Source organism: Physella acuta, unplaced genomic scaffold (assembly GCF_028476545.2).
Source record: "Physella acuta isolate Inbredline_101_S28 unplaced genomic scaffold, ASM2847654v3 ptg000500l, whole genome shotgun sequence".
In the NCBI taxonomy this organism is placed as follows: Eukaryota; Metazoa; Mollusca; class Gastropoda; family Physidae; genus Physella; species Physella acuta.
In genome coordinates this window covers 66432-89046 of record NW_026732019.1, presented here as the reverse complement: position 1 = coordinate 89046, position 22615 = coordinate 66432, and the positions used below count along the sequence as shown (strand labels likewise).

General features: G+C 34.8%; 2 protein-coding genes across 2 annotated transcripts; one reads left to right on the top strand and one right to left on the bottom strand.

The window, feature by feature from the left end:
• The first annotated feature begins 6705 nt into the window (after nt 1-6705).
• LOC131944604 (mas-related G-protein coupled receptor member B5-like) lies at nt 6706-7722 on the top strand. Its single transcript, XM_059305289.1, has one exon. It carries the CDS (start codon nt 6706-6708, stop codon nt 7720-7722), a length of 1017 nt encoding a protein of 338 aa, XP_059161272.1.
• A 1832-nt stretch (nt 7723-9554) lies between these two features.
• On the bottom strand, nt 9555-22315 carry LOC131944603 (coiled-coil domain-containing protein 191). Its single transcript, XM_059305288.1, has 19 exons — nt 22289-22315; nt 21467-21599; nt 20894-21148; nt 20098-20194; nt 19277-19451; nt 18664-18782; nt 18064-18238; nt 17257-17447; nt 16466-16727; nt 15464-15756; nt 14599-14819; nt 14179-14329; nt 13680-13783; nt 13185-13267; nt 12735-12836; nt 11967-12145; nt 11333-11450; nt 10452-10606; nt 9555-9860 (listed from the first exon to the last, which is right to left on the bottom strand). The coding sequence occupies exons 1-19, from the start codon at nt 22313-22315 to the stop codon at nt 9689-9691; spliced, it is 3012 nt and encodes a 1003-aa protein (XP_059161271.1). The 3' UTR covers nt 9555-9688.
• Between the last annotated feature and the right edge of the window lie 300 nt (nt 22316-22615).

Sequence of the window (22615 nt, the reverse complement as noted above, 5' to 3'; positions counted from 1 at the left end):
AACGTGAAATAACGGCTAAAACTTGTTTTTCTAACATTGCTTTTTTATAATGCAAAAAAGGGACGTCACACCATCTGAAACCCCACCCCCTCCCCCTCATCACACACCGTCACAAAATTGCTGACCCCCCCTCTCCCTTACGAGTGTGACGTCATTTATGGACGACCCCACATCCATTTTTTTTTAAAGTCAGAAATTTACTCATACAAAAAAGGGAAGGATGGTAGATTTACTATGAATTTAAATAACATACAACTCTATAGTAAAATATTTTTTTCAGTTTTAGCAAAACTGTCAAATTAAAAAACACAGAGTTTGTACATTTATTGCATAAATACAAAAATATAAAACAGAATGATTAACAGTGTATCAGTTTCACCATGAGACAAATGCCTTTTTTTAAAAATACAATAAAAATAAACAAGTCGTGCTTTTTAAATATTCATTTTTATTCATTTGCTAAAACAAAAATACAATACAAAAAATAAATCGTGTTTTCCTAATGTTTTTGTGTGTTTCGGTTGTTATAATAAAATACGCTCAACTGGAGGTAAACAAGCAACGGAGAATAAAATACGCTGAAATGGAGTTTTACCTTTTCATTAAAGAAATTAACAAATTCGTTAAAGATAAGCTTATTCATTGTGTGCAGATGGGGAAAGAAAAAAAGCTTACGACAAATACGGTACAAGTCTACTGGTGAACTGACTTTTTTGCTGCATCGATTTATCGAATGCTTCAGTCTGCTTAGCAAACTGATTCAGTTTCCAAAAATAGCAGCGCCTTTTGAAACAGTTGTATATAAAGATATGTTTGCAATAAATTAACTGGGGAAGCTTGGCTGAGGAGCTACTTCGTTTTTTCAAGGGAATGCATCGTCCGCGGTTCGAATACCGTGAAGCTTCCGGCGATATCTGCCCCATTATTTTTGTGATTTTTTTACGCGTTTAATGTAAAGCGCAGGTAACCCCTCCACCCCCTCCACCGAAGAAAGTCTACCCCCCCCCCACACCGAAATAGAATTTATCTAGGAAAATAAATGTTTATGTTTTTACCTGTCTCCCCCCCCCCCCCCATCCCACCCCACTCGCGGAAAATTTTATCCGCATCCCGGAAAATTGTGTCAGCCACCCAGAAAGTTTCAAGCAGAAAAAGAGTCTGAAAGAAGCACTGGGTGTACGTAGGCTGAAATGTGACGTCAATTTGGGGATAGGAGTGCCTAACTTTTTTATTTAGGTACAAAATCGGCTAGATAATTAATGGATGACTTCTCCGTAAAAATAAAAACCTTACTATAAAAGCTACTACGTCCCTACTTCAAAACTGTATCTGTTTATCGATTACTTCTGGCTTAGCCCGCCTTCTGCCGGCTGATTCAGTTGCCAAAAATAGCACAGCGTTATCAGCCCGTAGTATTTAAAGATATTTTGCTCTTAACTGCTCTGGGGAAGCTTGGCCGTGGAGTTACTTCGTACTTCTTTAACAAAAAAAAAAAAAAAATGGCCTAAAAAAATTATATACAGTCCGCGGTTCGAATACCGCGAAACTCCTGGCGATATCTACCCTGTTATTTTTGTGCGTTTTAAATGTGTTCACGGGACCATAAGACGTAGCAGTCTATTCTGCTATCCGCTAAACCATTACATAAAATATTATAACGTTTATCGTATTGTGTTACATTAGACATAACATTCAATTCTATTCTCCTAGACGCTAAAACATGAAATATCACTAGGACGTTCATCGTATTATATTACGTAAGACGTAGCATTCAACACTCCTACCCGCTAAAACATTACATGAAATATCCTTAGGATGTTCATCGTATTGTGTTACGTAAGACATAGCATTCTATTCTGCTACCCGCTAAAACATTGCATAAAATATCATTAGGGTGTTCATCGTATTATATTACAAGTCTAGGATATATTGCCAATGTTAACCAACCACGGGCGATCTCAAACGTTATACCATCTGCTTCCCGTCAATGGTCTAGGTAAAGGGTTCCTATAAACTGCGCAAACGGAAAGCTGCGCAAATAAAAAAAATTCGCAAATACAAATTATATTATACTAATACACTTTAATTAGGTCATTATCCGTTGAAAAGCTTTTTATTATGCCTCAATTACAATTTACATCTGTTCATGTTTAGTTAAAATCAATAAATGCTAGATTAAAAAACAAAAATTTGTGCGCATTTTTCCGGTCATCGGAAAACTATTAAAAGTAACCTAAACACGAAGTAAATATCGGCATCGACAAAAAACGCTTTAACATGGTACCAGTTAACTAACACTGGGATAAAATACAACCGCATAAACCAACTTTACAGACATCTCCAGGCTTATTCTTTCCGTGTATCGATTCGTTTACGCCGCCATTCCGGCTTAGCAAGATTCCAAAAATAGCACGACGTATTCTAACAGTGGTATACAAGCTTATTTTTCCCTGGAATTGATTGGGGAAGCGTGGCTGAGGAGTTACTTCGTCGTTCTTTTGGATAACCCACGCGTGAATCTGATTCCGCGGAACTCCTGGTGATATCTACCCCCACTTTTTTGACAGTCTGTTTTGATGAGTTTTTTTTTATTAAACGTAGTCTCATTCTTGTAAACACTTTGTCCTCGTCTTGACGTCATTACAAAGGTAGTTTCGGTGGCATTTTAAAACCGTTAACCTAACCCAGAATGACGTCACATCTTTTTTAAGGAATTAACCCCATCCCCCCTCTACCTGTGGTCAGAATTGTCAGAAAAATAGTTGAAATTAAAGTTTCTGTTCCTTGAGTCGAAGGAATAAAGTGACATCATGGCAGAGATAAAACGTAATGAATACACACCTACACCAAAGAAAGAAGAAACTCACATAAAAAAATAACCCTCTATAATCTATAAGATTTATCACAGTGTCCAGCGACCCAGTCCAACACTTATTGAGAACAATTTCCTTCATAATTCTCATAAAATATACTCATGAAGCCACATTACAAACTCTGTTTAATTTTAAGAAAGTTAAAATTATTTACATGCTATATATTCGCCTGTTCACTTTTAAAATAAGTAACACTTTCGTATATCTTATGGAAAGAGCTGCATTCATACATTCACAGAACCGCATATAGCTACATATCTGTATATTGTCAGTCCGTGTTCTAGATTCTAGATACTAGTGCCGAAAGACAAAATACAAAGAAACAAAGATATACATAAACACAGAAAAAGATACACGAAGACATAAATAAATTAAAACAAAAACAAGAAGAATAAGACACAAAAATACAGATGCCAAAAGATAAAGAGAAACATGGCTAGATAAAGATTTGATTCATCTGAATCATGTTCGCCCATTTAATGCTACCAAAAACACCACCATCTAACATACACAGAAGCCATTACGACAGAAGATTAACATGGAAACTAATTTCCATTTGAATGCCATGTCATAACCCATGTGATGAAACTGAAAACATAACTGCCTTACTAAAATCCTCGTTAACCTTTCTCTTGGTCGTTACATCTTGACGTTAACCATTACCTCTACCATTATCTAACGCATACAAAAGCAGGATTTGTTATTCACGTGAATGTTAGTTTTTGACGTTAATCGTACTTTATACAATTACTTTTTGTTTTACAGCTAAAAAATTGCATACTAATATTGATCGCAATGGCTAAATTTTGAAGTTGGATTTTGATGTTTAACTTTAGAAAATGGATGAAAGACCACTTAATGAGCACATGCAACGGAAAATCTAATACCAAATCAGTAAACACAATATATGCCTAGATCTAGTTTAAAAAGTTATTGATTTAAAATACCGATGCATGAAATATTATTTCAAATAAAAACTTCATTGTTTTTTTAGTACAACGAGGAAAAATGAACCACCGAAATACAAAGACACCGAAACAAGCGTAAAATATTTTATTGCCGAATAAACTCAAAAGATAGTATACTTGAGTCATGACTAAACTGCACAAGAATCAGCCGTAAATACAGGAAAGAATAGAAACAAAGAAAAAGAATAAAATTTAAAAAAAAACAGGATAAACTTGCATGTCGACGGCAGTAAAAAAAAAAAACAACATGCAAGACATTGTATTGACACCAAGATATAAATAAAGGAATAAAACAAACATAAAGGCAAGTATTAATACCGTCGTAAAACGATCTAAAGAAAACGAAATCAACTTTTTTGGACTATTCACTTTTGTATTTAAATATGAAGTGTTTGCGTGGAAAGTTACATCAATATTGTTACTATAGAAGAGTTTTAAGGTATAGTCTACCACACATGAACTAGTCTATAGCTTATATATATATATATATATATATATATATATATATATATATATATATATATATATGGTACTTACTTTTTAAAGAATTATATGAGCCTTATGTCTTGTCTATATCTCAGCAAGTACACTGATTAACAACACAGAAAATTGTGCTTAGACATCCGTTCTATCGAAGGGGTTGCATTAGAGGATTGAATTCCTTTCTCGAACTCGAAAACATAATTAGTTGCTGCTACAATTCTTTGTATAAATACTTATTTTTTTACTTATTTTAAGGTAGGTGTCAAACTCTGATTAAATTTTTGGACTGTTCCACATTGCTAAACTGTTAACAAATTTCTAGAGCTTTCCACTTGCTAAACTGTTAACAAATATCTCCACTGTTTCACTAGTAAAACCCTTCCAGGCTTTTCGTAATGTCGTACACCATGAACAACTTTTCTAAAAATAGAAGTCTGGTGTGGAATTTATTTTCTGATTTTGAGCCAAAATTTTTGCTCACAGAGCATGTTGTCAACTATGTGAATTTGCTTTTACTGTGCATTTTGTGTGTTCTTGGCATTATGGGAAATGTTTTGACGATAGCAGAAGTGGTAGCTCGCGGAATGAAAGAACCGACAGACATTATCCTAGCATCGCTTTCTGGTACACATCTGATGTTCTCGGTGACTGGGGTTTTGAATGTGGTTTTAGTGATGTGTTCCCAGCACTGCTATACTGTGATGTACAGCATACACATCGAGTATCTTAACGTTGTCGTTTTTTTAACTCGTTGTGCGCTTCTTGCAAGTTTTCATCAGGTGGCTTTGATAGCAGTGCAGAGATTTGTTGATGTTTGTCTGCCGCCATGTTTTTCAGAATTCTTTTCTGCAACACGACTCAAGATTATGATCGTTTTAATTTACATATACGTGGTACTTGCGAGTTTATTTGAAAACAAATTCACAGAATATTTTCTGAATAAATATTTATTTACCTTTGACGAGCCGGAAGTTCTGAAACAACTGACGCGTATCTCAAGTTATTTTAATTTTGATCGATTTGTTCTTGTATCAGCCATACCTTTTACTATTATACTCGTGTGTACTACACTGACTTTACTTAAACTATGCGTGACCAGCAAAACATCAAACAAAACCGCAGTGTCTTCTACCGTGTCTAAGAAAATCAAAGACCTAAAACTGACCAGGATGTTGGTCACTGTGTGTGTGGTGTTTGTTGTTGTTTTAATTCCCTCGCAACTTCTGCTCAAGTTTTACATCTCGCCAGAGACATTGTATCACGTCGACGTCATCATGTGTGTCGTGACGTCAATACTCTACCAGCTTAGTGATGCCGTCAATTTTGTTATTTACGTCACGATGAAATCAAATTTTTTTAAACATCTGAAAAGCTGCAACTAAATATAGCCTTTAAAGCGAATTATTTCATTGGTGTAAAATAAATTGATTTTTTTTTGTGAAAAAATAAAGTAGGAGCTGTCTCCCCTAAATGTTCTCGTATATAGCAACAGAAAGGGTTGGGATGGCACTTACAGTGGAATGAGGCCATAGAAATACAGACATTTGTGACAAAACCGCTCATTTTTCGAGAAGATACATAGAGCCAAAAATGTTATTAGAAAGTGCTGCTTTAATAAAATATAAATTATTATATAAAATTATAAAATTCTGAAGTTTTTTTAAATAATTTTAATCGAAAGTAAAGTAAATCTTCAGGTAACCGGAAATCGCTTATTAATAAATGCTGAGAATAACCTACGTTATCAGGATCTAGTACTTATATAATATGTTGGAACTGAACGATACTTAAGTTTATCGGGTTCACACGGAAGTGAAATAAAATACCATTTCCGGTTACTGGAAATCGTTCAAGAAAAGACAAGAACGTGTAAAACATCGAGATTTGTCAAAAAATAAATAAATTCTGAATTATTTGTTTTGCTCGAATACAATACTTATTTTATACATCGTATACAAGAAAGTGACAAAAAACTGTAATTCGGAACGCTGAGGTACGGGTGGGCGGCAAGAAGAATCCTTCCAATATAAGTTTGCATGAACGTAACTTCCATTATTAGCTTGCATGCACATCACTAGTACAGCTTTCTTTGTTACTACACATAGATTGTAGGTCTCTTTAAGCCGCACCCACTCAACCATTTAACTATGCTGCAGATATGTTTTCGTTATTGCTTGCAAATAATTCTACTCATGTAATTATTGTTACTTTGTGTTGTTAAAGGGGGTCAAATTGTATCTTATTATTATCATTAAATCGATGCATCTGTGATAACAACTACGCCAAATTGTCTTAGTTTTTATTTTATTTTTACCATTACAGCCTAGATTTGGATACAATTTCAGCACGAGAATTAAAGATTTTTTGACGGGACAGACAAGATGGCGGGTATTGGCGTCGATAAAAACTACCTCGGCTTGTTTGAAAGTCTTGGTTTAAGAAATTTTACCAACAAGGAGGAAGAGGTTCCAGAACATTCCATTGAGCCAGTTATATTCCTGCTGTATCACGTGGGATTGGGGCTCTACTACCTCCTCGCTGGTTTTGGATTTTTCGGCAACGCCGCCACAATTTTCGTCCTGGTCAGACAAGGGTTAAACTCCACAACTGCAATTTTCCTCTGCTCGCTGTCCGTGTTAGACTTCCTGTTTACAGTGGGTCACCTAACCAAACACTGTTACTTGCTGTATTTTAGAGAAAACAAATTGATACCTTCCAACACACAAACCACTGAGTTTTTCAAAGTGTTAGATTATTGTAATATATTTTCCTCCACCTTTAGCTACCACATAATAGCTCTAATCTCTGTTGAACGATTATTTGCCGTGTTTTTACCGCTGTACCTTCATAAACTCAATACCCCATATCGCATGAAGTGTGTTATAATCCTGCTGTTTATTTACTGCGGTATTGTTAACTCATTTGATAACGAGTACAGTAGACATTACTTCGACAAAATGATCTCCGATAAAAAATCTTCTTACCTCAGTTTCGCCAGTGCCATGACCTTACAGGTGGTGTTTGATGTCTACAGACTATGTCTCATCTCGACCGTCCCACTGACCGTTGTCCTGCTGTGTACGTCATTGACCATCTTAAAACTGCTGGTGACGTCACAGAAATTTAAGAACATGTCGTCCAGTATTCTACACCAGAAGTCAGCCAAGGAGATGAAAGTGGTCAAGCTGTTGTTGACGGTGTGTGTGGTGTTTGTAGCGCTGCTGGTGCCGGCGACTGTGCTGCACACGTATGTGCACATCACCTGGCGATATAGTCGCGGCATCCTGCTGGTGCTAGACATCCTGCACCAGATGTCGGCCTCGGTCAACTTCATCATTTACGTCAAGATGAACGCCAGATTTTTCAACACATTTCGATGCCACTGTAGGGAATGTTAACGTTTTGGAACCATAGTGAGCCTACACATTAGGCCAAACTATGCGAGTGTAAAGGGAAGTAGCCTACACACCATTGCAAACATAAACATTTCGAATTTGATAAAGAGGCTCCTGTCCGCAGGGTGTCCTTGGGTGACTTAAAACTCACTAACTCAAACTAAAGGGTGTTGGTTGGGTCGTGGTGTGGGGTTTGCGGTTACACTGAAGTTACAGGCACATTCTTGACTACGTTATCCATCAGGAGCTTTCACACAAAAAAAAACAAAAAAAAAACACCAGCCTTTGCTTTATCCTATAATCTATATAAACCGTTAGGTTCAAAGCTCAAGTAATATTTTAACTATTTAAAATTATAAACCCGTTCTTAGGTATTTTAGTAATCAATTTTTCAAAAAGTTTGTGTTTGGTGTTACGTTCCTTGTTATTAAATATATATATATATCATGGTTACGTCCCTTGAATGTTCAGTGTCTTCCGCGATGTGTGGTTGATGTCTACATGTAGTCAGTTAACGAAAGGTAGTGTCAGGGACAGGACGTGTCGTCTGAGATTTGTGTATATAAGAATAAAGTACCAAGGTTAACTCAAATAAATAGTCTGTGTAAGTAAGGTAACAATTGGATTAATATTATGTAATACAAAAATCTAGACTTTAAGACTTTTCCCCCCACCCCCCTACATTTGCATATAGTCATATACGCGATATTTTGTGCACATTGAAACGTAATATCAATGAAGAAAAAATTTTGAAGATAAGTAAAACAAATTTATTAACAAATCCACAAAAAAATATCCCTCAAAATTATTTGGACACAACCATGAGATCAAATAAAAACAGCTTTACATTAAAAATATTTTACACTTGTTTTTTCATCACACATTAACAAAGTAAAAAGGGCCTACCTTCATTATAAGTTAAACTAATTTTCTCTTGTTATCTCAATTTACCATATGTATGTACACAATTAATGGCACTTAAATTTAACTAGGCTGTACAACAGCTGGCAAATCAAGAATGTTTAAGGAAACACTTGGGAATATTTAAAGTAAACCACCTTCCTACATTACTGCTGACTTTAGCCCATTTCAGTGGCCAATCACAGAGTACAATACCAAGGGCTATTTAAAGTCACAAAGTACTTCAAAGTCACAAAGTACTTCAAAGTCACAAAGTACTTTAAAGTCACAAAGTACTTCAAAGTCACAAAGTATTTTAAAGTCACAAAGTAGTTCAAAGTCACAAAGTACTTCAAAGTCACAAAGTACTTCAAAGTTACAAAGTAGTTCAAAGTCACAAAGTAGTTCAAAGTCACAAAGTACTTCAAAGTCACAAAGTACTTCAAAGTCACAAAGTACTTCAAAGTCACAAAGTACTTCAAAGTCAAAAAGTAATGTAGGCCTATACTAATAGACGTGGAACATATTTATTTAATAAATAGAAATACTTAATAATAAATAATGGAAAATCGGCCAAGAATGGTTTTAAATTTGAAGTTTATGAACTGACTAGATATTGTAATCCAACTTCAATTTGACCACAGTTACAGCAGAAAAAACATTGTAAATACAATGTTTTTACAATGCTAAAATGTAACAAATATTTCTGTGAAGAAATAACGCAGTTTAATTATAGAACTTCTGCTGCTCTGCATCACCGAGATTTAAAAATAAAAGTATTCTTGCATTGACTGCAACACATTTGTTCTCACAATAAGTCATACATGACTGGGCACAATCAATCATGTTACAGTTCCAGGGGTCAGGGAAATTTTCCGAACCTTTCACAGAAACAGACTTATCAGGTGTAGAGTCAGGGAAAATCTTCCGAAGATTTCACAGAGACAGACTTATCAGGTGTGTAGTCAGGGAAAATCTTCCAAAGATTTCACAGAGACAGACTTGTCAGGTGTAGAGTCAGGGAAAATCTTCCGAACCTTTCACAGAGACAGATTTGTCAGGTGTGTAGTCAGGGAAAATCTTCCGAACCTTTCACAGAAACAGATTTGTCAGGTGTGTAGTCAGGGATAAGCTCGGCCACTTTCTTCCTTAGCTCCAGCTTTCTTTTCTTTCTCTCCTCTTCTTTCTTCTGTCTCTCTTTCAGGTACCTCCAGCCATTGAAAGATTTCTTCACCAGGTACCTGCAAGTATATGTTCATAAAATGTTATTTAAACTGTCCTAAACACAAAGTAAAATACCCTTTCAAGAGGTCCATTGGGTATGTGACAAAGTTCAATGGTTACTTTGATCCAATCATATGAAGAGATTGTGTGGTCAGTACTTTATCCATGGCCACTTTTACTTGCCCAAGTTTCAGGCAGGTACCCATTAGAGCTGGGACGACTCAAAGATGTCTTAAGGACTCCAGCCCAAAACCCAAACTAAGGAGTTTTGGGTTAGCAGATGTGCGATCAACCTAACCTTCACTTCACCAGCTCTTCACATACTTCATGCACTTAAATAAAGATACAATAAATATAACAAAAACCATATGTCACCATTTTCTTTTTCCAACTCATGCTAGGCGCCCATCAAAGCTGAGTGGTCTCAGTTCAGCTGTACATTTACTGGACTTACAGAAATGTTTTTGAAGAGGCTGGCTCAGTGAAATTATTTACTTACAACATGAAAGTAAACTACTGAAACTTAAAAAAAAAAAACCAAACAAAATCACACAAAACTAAAAAAACAAAAAAAAAAAAAAATCAAAACAAAACCAAGCAAAACTCACTGTAAATAGTGCTCATGGGCGAGCTCCATTTGATTCAATGAGTTCTCCCTCTCAGCCACCACCCACTCCGTCCACGCTTGAAAAAATTTGGATTTGAGATTATCCAGGTAGTGGCGTTCAGCTTTTATCTCCAAGAACTGTGCATGGTACTTGTACTGTCAGACAGGTGGGTGAAGATTAGTGTGATATAACATGGTACTGTCATACAGGTATGTGAAGATTAGTGTGATATAACATGGTACTGTCAGACAGGTATGTGAAGATTAGTGTGATATAACATGGTACTGTCAGACAGGTATGTGAAGATTAGTGTGATATAACATGGTACTGTCAGACAGGTATGTGAAGATTAGTGTGATATAACATGGTACTGTCAGACAGGTATGTGAAGATTAGTGTGATATAACATGGTACTGTCAGACAGGTATGTGAAGATTAGTGTGATATAACATGGTACTGTCAGACAGGTATGTGAAGATTAGTGTGATATAACATGGTACTGCTAGACAGGTGGGTAAAGTTTAGTGTAATTTAGTGTGGTGTTTAGTTTACAAGTATAAAAGTTAGTAGGATACCTGTGATTTATACCTGCCAGCTCATTTACCACTATACCAACAACAAGAACATATATTAGATGCTGTTTTTAGATTGAGGGTAACTACTATCGGTAGTACTTGACATTAGGTATTTCATTGGGTGGGGGGGGATGGATAAGGACTGGGGGCAGGGGTGCCGACAGGGTTGTGGGGTGGGCTATCTGTATCCCAGAGGATATCTCAAAGAGAGAGATAGCATTTTATTGAAGTCTAAGGGTCTGACAACACAACAGGAAATTAAAAAAAGACTAAAATATAAACTTGAAAACAGAAGAGCTTCCCTACATTTCTCCAGCTGTGAAAACTGTGTTTGATGACCAGGAACTGGTGCATCTGGTCGGCCAGTCTGTTCTTCTTGTCCAGTTCTTCATCAGTGACCCTTCTCCAGGCATGCAAGACTTGCCTGGTCAAAACAAAATGCCATTCCATATTTATCTAAGACTAGAATCTTTTACCGTAAAGTATCAAACACCAAACTGTGGAAACTAAAAAGTTCTTTAGAAAACAAATAACTAAAGCGATTTTTTAAATAAGCAAATAATTTTTCTTAAAATTATCAAATATGTTCTAAACAGTAAATATTTTTGGAAACCATAGTTATTTAGGAACACAGATAATTAATTTCCAGAAAAAAATTGATACATAGTAAGATTAGCTGTCCAATGTTTTTTTTTTAAATACCAAAAACGCAGGAATGATGATGTTCTATAAATTTAATATTTTTAATACTACTTGCTTAACAGAATTTGAGTTCTAGCCCCTATGTAAAAGCATGATTTAGGTCTAATGTAGATTAACAACCATCAAATGTTGACAACTCACTCCTCTTATGTGTATAAGTGGGAAAAAAATGTGTGCAACTATACAGATGAAAAGTTAGACCCACGTGTTTAGTTTATCTTAAAGACTAATTACTAACCTCAGTAAAACTTTCTCCTGGTGTTTAATGGCCTTGACCCAGTTTCTCTTTGACATGGAGACCAGTTTCTTAAAGGGAAGTAACCCTCTGTACTTGAGGATAGATCTGACATAGTGATCATCAGCCATCTTGTTCAGTTTCTCAATGTGGGCCATCTGTTTCTGCTTCTCTTCCTCTTTCTGGAATAAAATAAATCAATTAAAATACAATTTGTAGTGACTGCCACCTCATTAACATAATGTAAAATCAAGTAAATATCAAGAAAATAAAAACATCAATAAAGTTTTGGCTCACTGAATTCATCATTATCTAGTTTAGGACATTTTTCAATTTACTTCTTCATCTTCTTCATTTTCTTAATTCTAGTGTTGAAAGGGATTCCCTCCAATACAATAAGTAGGCTAATTGGACATGCACAATATAGGCAGTTGACCCCCATTTCAGCCTGCTTTTCTTTTTGGTTTGCTTCCATAGCCTTTGTCCAACCAAGAACAAACTACAAGGCAGAAGTAGTTTGATTTGGGAGTTGTCTCTCCTAGAAGAGTTGCTGTCCCTAGCTGTTGAGCCTCATCTGCCCGAGAGTTCAAACTCGGTTTAGCAACCATGAGCTTTACCAAGTTGACTAGGCCAAGTTTACTTTGTTATTTAAATATTTAAAAGACAGGTGCTCCAATAACTGAACAAACAAAGGATGAAATATTTAAAAATTCTCTGGTGAACTAGACAAGGCTTAACATCTGGCCATGAGACAATAAAACCTTTCCCAACCTGTTTCTCTAGAAGTTTTTTCTGCCTGTACGCTGCAGCTTTTGCTTGCTTCTCTGCTTCAATTTCTTTCTGTTTCTCTGCTTGCTCTTTTTCCATTTGTGCCTTAAAGTAGTAGAATTGTTATGGTAATTAACAGTTTTAACAAGTACATTTGTTGAACAGTTCTGAAACCCAAACAACAATTTTAGCAGTAAAAAACTGTCTTGATTAAATAAACATTGGCTAAACTTGGTAAAATGCAGTGATATAATATCTAAAACAAAATTGAATCTAATTAATATTACAAAGCATTTTTACTAAGAAATTTAACTAAATTGGTGACTAAAATCAAAGTAAAAATTATATTAAAAATAAAGTTGACTGTTTAACTGAAGTCTTAAAGTTTTTGTCTTTTAAAACATTTTTTTAAATATAAAGCATACAGTGACAGATTATCTTCTAGATACAGACCAGCTTCTCCTCTTCCTGTTTCCTTCTCTTTTCCTCCCTCTCTGCTTTAATCCTGGCTCTCTCTGCTGCTCTCTCCTCCATATCTAAAATGTATTAATAGAATAGGGGATTCAGGTTTACTTATAAATAGAACATGTACCGCGCTCTTCCACAAACATTAAAATCCATAACACAAACTGTAGTGTAAAATATAGGCACAAATTTTAATGATTTCTGTGACTTACTGCTCCCCTTTGATAGCCAAATAGGGGACACGTAACTGTTTGACCGATCATCCAAATTTAACTGGCAGGATGGTGCAGGTGGGGGCCAAATAGGTGGCATTAAAATTGTCGTCAAATTTATTTAAATATTTTAAAAAGCTATTTATAATTGTATTTTTTAACCATCGTCAAGGCCAAATTCCATTTCCCCTATAGTCAAACACACGCTGTACTAAATGTACCAAAAAGAATGAAATGTTTGAAAACATCTTAGAGTAAATAAACAACATACTTTTAAGCACTTGAAGGTATTTGGTATTGTGTGGATTGACTGAAGAAGTTTTTGTTGTGTTGGATGCTGTAGTTGTTTCTGATCTTGAGGTTGTTAGACAGCTCCTTAAAGTAATTTCAAGATTAGTTTTTAGGAATATAAACATAACAGATATAAGCTTTAAAAATATAAGGTACAAAAAAATTTGAATCTTTTACAAGAATGCTAAAGTTAAGTTAGGATTTATTAACCAAGTTAAAGCCAATAATTCTTACATATACCATAATAATTAACACCTTGTTTTATTCTTTAACAAAAATTAATAATATAATATGAATATGCTCCAGAACATGAAAATTTATGACAAAGAAATTGTTGAAAAGAAACCAACATTCTTCATAAGCTTTTAACTACCAGCTAGAAATTTATCTGTCAATAAGAAATGAAACAAACATGTGGACCTAGAGTCTATATTTTTATGATCTTTAAAAAAAATAAGCCTTCTTTTCACAAATTTTACCTGTCTGTATCAATAGTGGTTTGAACTTTTTCTTCTTTGTTTTCAGTGTTTACAACAGTTTTATTTTTGGCACTATGTGAGATTATGTCAATGTTGTTTTTGTTTTCATCAGCATGATCTCCCCTTGGTATTTGTTTTCCTGCAGGAGGCACTATGTGATAGAACAAACAAAAAATGCTTTAAAAAGTAATTTTAATATCAAATATTAAGTATTAAAAAATGCTGAAAGAGATCATTGTTTTAAGATTGTTGCTGATAAAGTCTAAAAATAAAATTTTGTGAAATTCAACTTCTCAAAGACCATAATGTTTAACCCACTAAGTGTATACAAATGTAAAACATCATCATAAATGATTAATTTAGAGTCAACTAAAATCATCAACAAAAAATATTGTATTATTAAATAATTTTTTTACAGACCTTCAATTTCTTTCATAGGCGGAAGAGGGGTTGCAATTGATCCATTCAACAGCTGTTGCTTCAATGCTTGCTGCCTCTGCTCATACTGCAGCTGTTCTATCATTCGCTGTTGCTCCCTAATTTGGTTCTGCTGCTCCTTCAATGCCTGCTGCTGGGCGGTGTAGCGGTGCTCAAGGTTATTGACTACATAATGGCGGTTCATCCATGGCTGAGTACCAAATCTAAAAATAGAAACAGCCAGTGAGTAAAAAAAAAGTAACGTAACCTTTATAGAAGTCCCTAATATTAAATCAATTTTGATTTGCTTCTTTGATCTAAAAATATAACATGATTGAGTGGTTAGCACAATCATAAGCCATTTTTACTTTCCAAAAAATCAATTCAGGTACTCATTACAGCTGGGTGAACTCACAAGCATGTTAGAGGCTTAAACCTATAAACCAAACCACAATTAGCATACCAATGGACCCCCATTCTGTCATCTAATAGGGCCAAGAAACTTAATTGATTAAAAATCTCATTATGTTCTGATACATCAAAATGTATATTAAAACAAAAGTATCAGAACTCCACTCCTTTCTTAGTAACCAGCTTGTATATCTAATGAAAAGAACTGCAAGTATTCACATAATGGATTTACAGTTTCCCCAATTTCTAGGCGGTCTATGTGCATAATGTCAGTAGTTACAAGACTTCATGAGCAGAGTTAACTCTATCACCTTTGAAATAACCTTTTAACCACACATTTCGCCAATAATATAATTATTTCTAGTTATAAAACAAGTGCATCTCTTTTGATAGACTATTTTAAAATTTTGCCAGGAGAGGTAACTATAAAAAATAACACAAGAGTCACCTCCCTTACCTTTTCCTAATCTCTGCATCAGTGTGTGTTCTCTGCTCTCCATCAAGGCTCTCCACTTCAATGTCCTGAACGTCAGTTTTAGAACTTTCTTTTCTCAGCATCTTCAAATGTTGTCTGTTTACTTGCCAGGGTTCCACGGGCACTGACCTGATGCTAGACTGGGAGGCTGAGTACCTCCGGTCACTTTTAGCAGCTGAGCTGGTTTGGCTAACTGTTGCCTCACTGCGTGATGAGTGTAAGCTCTGATCTTCCCCCCATGCCTGTTTCCTTGCTGGGGCTTGGGAGGTATTTTCCTACAGGTACAACATAAATGACACATTGTTACATTTAGTAATAAATTATTTAACAGTTATTTCTTGAAATATTTTGCTAGAGGTACAACACCAATGGACACAATATTACATTTTGTTATAAACTATTCAACAGATAGATCTTGAAATCAAATAGAAACACCCAAAAGAAGTGTGAAAATAAAAGTAATTAAATACATTTGAACTTTAAAATCATTAAAAGTTACTTTTCATGCCAGTCCATAGAAATTAAAATTCTCAAATTAATAGAACTAAAAATTCACTCCTCACATTAGAGCTGAAACAAATAACTAATAGATTCTATTTTAATACAACCTTAGGGAAAAGACAGTTCCATGACATTAAAACAAAGTTCCTATTTTGGTAACTGCCAGTTAAAAGAAACACAAATTTTCAAAGTAAATAATAAGGTGCTTAGATTGAAAATAAAAAGTAAAAGAAATTGCAATTCATCATTAGGGAAAAAATTTATAATTTGATAAAGCTTAAGAAATATAATGTACCCAATCTTAGACTGCTATTCTAGTATATTATGGATTCTGGGTATGTTTATCCCTGAAAGCACGCCAAGCCACGATTGTGGCTTTACAGTTACATAACTTATAACGCGTAAGGCAACGTGGCACACGCTTTAAGGGTTATTTACTAAACTAAATTGTTAGTTCTACCTAAAAAAAACTGAAAGTATTACTTTTTTGTTGTTGCCCGGGTGTGAAGACTGTGATCTAGCAGAATTCTGTCTGGTCCTGCTCGACTCCTGCCCACCTTCCTCCTCCTTCACAAACTTGCCCTCAGCAACTGCGTTCAACAACGCCATCATCTTACTTTTTGTTTTTTCCTTGTCCCTCTCCAGGTCTCTCCTCTCAATGGATTCCTGGGTGAAAATCTGCCAGGCTGTGAAGCATTTCCTCAAGGAGGACATTGTCCAGTGTCTCTCAGCGGTCAGCTCTTTCCTGCAATGTGTATCACAGTTTATTGTAACTGTTTTTTTTTTTTGTTTTTATTATGAAATTGGTGTTTAGACCACTGACTAAAGGGAAATCACTCTTTAAAAAATAGTTGAAATAACTCATGTTATAAATCCATTTTAAAGTTTTATCTTAAATGGAACATCTCCTTAAGTTGTTGATTAATAGATTTTTACACTAATGTCCAGTAGCAATAAACTTTTTTAACCTATTTTTTTTTTATTACTAGCTCATTTAATTTTTAAAGAGAAATGTGGTCGAGTGTTACACCACACTAATTCTGCGAGTCTCCAGTTCGATTCCATTCTGAAATCTTAAGGATGATCCCGAGTCCTCACAATCTTGATTGGCGAAAACTCAAGGCAGCTGGTTCTGGTGCCGACTACAAAATCCCTTCATAAGACAAGACTACAAAAACTTACAACCACCACTTTCTATAAAGCAATGGTCCCTCATATCAAGCTGGCAAAACTTATCATAGACAAAAAACCCTAAAGCAACCACGACCTCTGACCTTTGTGAGTCGATCAAATTCCTCTCATGCCTCTCTGTCTCAATGTCCAGCCGACGACCTTTGACATGATTCCTCCAGGCCCCCCACACCTTTAGCATCAGCTTCCAGTCGGACATGGCTTTGATCTTACCCATCAGCAGACGTCTGGACAAAACTAGGTCATACCAGGCAGTGAAATGGCGGTGAAGGCACTACAAAACAAAAATTTAAGCACAAGATACAAAACAAATAAATGAAAATGAAATAATCTATTTATACTATAACAATAGTCAATAAGATAACATGATTTTAGTTGTTCATAGCTACAAGTGAATGAATGAGATCCACCTGACCATTTAGTAGCCTCTGTGAGTCACCTGACTTAAGTGAAGGAAAAGAACTATTGCAGATTTTAATGCTGCCCACACTATACAGTAATACACAAAAGGCATAGAGGCAGATGAACTCTACTGCACCTGCCCCAACAGACCATCTAACCTGTAAAGGTTTCTTTTCAATAAACTGCAGCAGATTTAGGGTTAAATTTAAACTAATGGTGGGTAAGATTACATCCTCAGTCTGGTGTTGTGGGGAAGGGGGGGGGGGGGGGGGTGCAAGGATAGGAGGATACTGCTAACTTCACAATACTATCAAAATATTTTTAAAAATACTTGAGAATTTTGCATAATGCATCATCTGCTTCTACACAATTTACTGGTGTATTATACTAAAACAGTAATTTATTATCAGAACTCAGTACTTTTTAAAACCAGCTTAGTCTAAGTGGTATAAACATAAGAGGTACAGCAAATTTTATCAAGTTTAAACCTGTAGGTTTTTGGAGGTTATCCTTGATTTAATGGCTTCCTTCCTCATCATCAGCTTGTGTTTTCTCTCGTTCTCTTGCCTCAGGGAGAGAATCTTCTCCTTGTCCTCCTCTGCTCTCTGTCTCTCTAGTTCCTCCCTGGCTAATTTATTCATCAATTCCTCTTCTTCCCTTCGCCTACAATATCACAGGTAGAAAAGAAAAAAAAAAACGTATGCTAGTTTCAATAAATGGCTTGAAACCTTAAACTAATCCATTTTTATAGTCTATATCTCTTAGTTACTTTTGAAAGAACCCATTGTACACACAAATCTTGCACTTAATGTTTTTAAATTTTCATTCATGTCAATCCATCCATCTACTAACTGCTAGTTTTTTTTTTACTGTATTTATATTTACAAGTAAAATGTCTCACTGAATATTGTAGATAAAACATGTGTAGCTGTTTCTAAAGCTTTGTTTCATTGTGTGTTAAGTACATTGTCAGGTTACACTTACATTTTCCAATCCTGTTATTTTACATAAACCTTTTGTATTAACACATGCCTTTTCTACAAAAAAGATAGCTCTCTATGTTAAACAAATGTTTTAATCCAATCCACCTTTTAATTTCCTCCTCCTTTTTCTTTCTCTCTTCGTGCATCTCTTTACGTATTCTGGCCATTTCTTTTTTTAATTCCATTTCTTCTCTTCTTGACCTCAGCTCTCTATCTTTTTGTTCCTAATGGAAAAATAGTATTTGATTATTTTAAATGCAATATTTAATGTCTATTGGGCTAAATTGAGGTATAGTTTATAAATTATTTGAATATCTTGTATTATAAAATTACAATTCTTTCATAATTTACATTTTGTAATTTAAAAAAAAGAATGTTCTACTTTATGCAGTTTTTATAAATTTAAAAATAATAGAAGGCAACACCTTATCCCCTTTATGTTTTTTCATATATTTATACATTTGAATTACAATATCATTTTTATCATCCACTCCAGACCCACATAAGATGGCTGCCTTATAATTCAAGAAACAAACTTCACTTTTTAATAATTTTTCATTGCTGTGAGTGAATTTTAAAATTCTGAAACAAAAATACACTTCCTAAATGCTTTCTAAATAGATCCTAACAAACTATCAAAATTATTTTTGAAAAATGTCTAGAAGTTAAAAACACCTACCCTGATTACAAACTGTTGCCAGAAGATAAAAACACCCACCTTGAGTATAAGCTGCTGAGCTTGCAGCCTTGCCTCCTTCTTCAGCTGTGCCTCCGTCTTTTTCTTCTCCTCCTCCTTGTGGCGCCTCTCTCTGTTGTCCTTCACCATCTTGTGCCGGAGTTCCATCTTTGTTCTTGGGTCAGGTTTGGACGTGTTCTCTAGGCCAAGATCTCTCCTGGTAATTCAAGGGCAGGGTACAGTCAGTTGGGAACAAATGAACAGCTTATCAGCTCAGTTTAAATACAAAATTGTAAGCAAGGCCGGTCTCACTTAATCTGTCCCCTTCAGACTTGACATGTTTTTTACATTGGAATGTAATTATTGTCAATAAATTATTCCACCATTTTTTCAGATTTTTCAGCACTTTTTTTATAGCACTTTTGCTCAGATTAAATATTTCACAGTGAATTAGTAATGTTTAATACCATGTAGGATATAAAACATTAGATCACCAACACTGATAACATTCATACATGATACAATTTTAATAATTTCAATTCTCATGGACAATTTTAGAAAAAAAGCTTTGTACTACAGCTTATTAATGTATTTGAAAAAAAAAACCAACAATTAAACATCTAAAAATCTTCTTTAATTGTATTTTATTGAAGCAATGTCAGCATTTAAATATTTAACAGTGAACTCATCCATTTGAAGTATAATCTACCTCTTAATCCATTTACTTGGATGACAAAAGAGTTCCAGATTCTAGAACTAAGCTTTATGTAAATCAGGTTAAAAACAGTCAGCGTGCAGCAGATTAAAAAATTTAAATAAAAACCCTTCTTGTAAAATAAAAATCTAATTTAACACAAACCTACTTGAATGTATCTTTAACCATTTCTTTAGACATCATATTTTTTAACACTGTATGTACAGCCTCATCGTCCTCCATCTCGTACAAGTTGGCGTATGGATCTTTGGAAGTGAATCATTCATTCATTATGTTTATATGTTAGATTAAGGATCTATAAAAGTAAGTCATTCATTCATTGCTATTTTAATCTACTATAACTAACTTGTACTGTCTTTAAAGAAAATTTTACAGTTCTAAAAATTATAACTAGAAATGTGTGGTTCAAAATGCATAGATTCTTTACCGAAATCAGAAAACAGTGTACTATTTATGTTGTATATCAATTAGAAAAGGGAGCAAATCAAAAGCTTGATAAAATCTAGGAAGTAAAAGTCGATAGTGTCCATTTTTTTGTGAAAATAATTTTAGCAAACAGAAGAAATAATCTAAACATAAGTCCTGTAATACAGGGGTTCCCAACCGTGTGCCCGCAGGCGCCATGGCGCCCGCTGAACGATTCGTATGTGCCCGCCTCTCACTATTCGACAGAGACAGATTTTTTTTTCATAAACATTATTGAAAGGTTGAAGGGGGATGGAAATTGAAAGTTTGAGGGGGGGGGATGCAAATCAAAAGTTTGATGGGGGGTGCAAATCGAAAGTTTGAGGGGGGGGGGGGGGGGTACAAATCGAAAGGTTGGGAACCCCTGCTGTAATATAACACACAAGCCCTTATATAATATTATATTATTATAATATTATATAATTTGACCTTTGATTTACATATTACCTTTGACCACAGCTGTTTTAGATCAGATTTACCTGAGTCTCCAAGAGCATTTCTTTTGACCCTCTCATAAATAGCTGCCTCATCTATCATGAAGTCATCTTCAAGTGCCAGCCTGGTCAACCTCTCCACTGAATAATCATCATAGTCGTCATCCTTTGCCTCCTTTTGTTTATTGATGATGTCATCTTTATTTTTCCTAGCTCTACGCCAGGCTTCCAGGTCATCAAAACCATCGTCAACATCAAACATCACTTTCTCATTAATCCACTGGTTCAAAAGTTCTTGTGCTTTAAAAAAACCATATTATTATAAATGATTTAACGCACCCTAATTAAAAGATTGTGTTATTTTTAAAGATAATTTTTTTATGATGGAAAACCATGTAAATCTTTACTGAAATCTAAGCACAAAGATACTTTAAATGCTTTCATATTGAGAGAGTGTAAAGGGTTAGTATTTAAACTGCCTGACAATGAACTTTATTTTAGGTAGTGAAAATAAAAATGTGTTGTTTTTATAATAGTTCTGGTTTTATAATTTATGACAATGCAAGTCTGTAGGCTACAGGTTTAATTTTTGACAGACTCTCATTCAGCACAGCATACCTTCAGTATAAGCATATTCCTGGTCTCTGACTTCTTCCGTCATAAGTTTGGCCACAGCTCGTCCTTTACTTTTACCAGTGGGAACAAGTCCAAATGCTACGTCTGCTGCTTTATCCGAGGCATCTTCAACTTTCTATGAAAACAGTAACAAACAAATTCAGGATAAAAATGGCAGATTCTGTTGATTTGCCATACCAACATAAAGATGGTATTGCCAGATAAAATTTACTTTAAACCTAGGAAGTTTAGTGATGTTTCCATCTATGTTTAAGAAAAGGTATATGGTTAAATATTTTTATTGTCAATACTAGCCAGGGTACATCTTTAAATGACACCAAGTAATTTTAGCTGATTTCTAATCCCCCAACTTAAACATTGTGGGGGAAAGAAAGCAAAATCCTGTCATCTAAACTGTCAACACATATGATGAACTGTTTTTTAATATCAAACAGCTCACCAGTGCTAACAAGTTTTTTTAACTATGCATACCAAGGGAAAGTGTGGTCAGTTCAATATCAGGTACTCATTTGAGCTGGGTAGGCTCTGGAACATCCTACAACCTTTAGGTTTTTCTTTTAGTAATCATGCGCTCGACAGCTAAAAACATAAAATTCCCTTTGTCCCCTCCCCCGCATAGCAAATCATCACCATTAAAAAAAACCTGTTCCCAGAAGAGGTGCATGATATCATTAGTGAAAAAAGTATGTATGGCTAATAGAAAAGTATCAGAAAAGAACTATGTCTTCACTGACACAATTTTATTACATTGTTTACAGCCACACACAGTGATACAAAACTCTAGCCAAGGAAACAACTGTTTACCTTACTGTCCTTACATTCTGTTTCCATCATATGACTTCCCCAAAGTTAGAATGTTCTAACTTCATTTCTACTTTTTAAAATTATTATTTACACATTTCTAAAATATTTCTTCTGCAGAGTTAGAATGTTCTAAATATATTCTTGATTTTTTTATTACTATCTTTGGATTTAGAAAATTACGATGTATAAATTTATCTATAAATTTATACATCATTATGTCCTAAATCCAACATGGCAAAGTATATATGGCCATATAAATCACCATTAATATGCAACAAGTATTTAATGTAGAAATATTAAAGAACAATAAAGCAGCCTTGTGATCAT

Coding starts and splice junctions, on each gene's coding strand:
- LOC131944603 (XM_059305288.1), bottom strand. CDS start 22,315: ATGGAAACAGAATGTAAGGACAGTAAG. Junction 13,268..13,679: donor ATACCTTCAAGTGCTTAAAA/GTATGTTGTTTA, acceptor AATACATTTTAG/ATATGGAGGAGAGAGCAGCA. Junction 10,607..11,332: donor GTTTTCACAGCTGGAGAAAT/GTAGGGAAGCTC, acceptor CCTGTCTGACAG/TACAAGTACCATGCACAGTT.
- LOC131944604 (XM_059305289.1), top strand. CDS start 6,706: ATGGCGGGTATTGGCGTCGATAAAAACTACCTCGGCTTGTTTGAAAGT.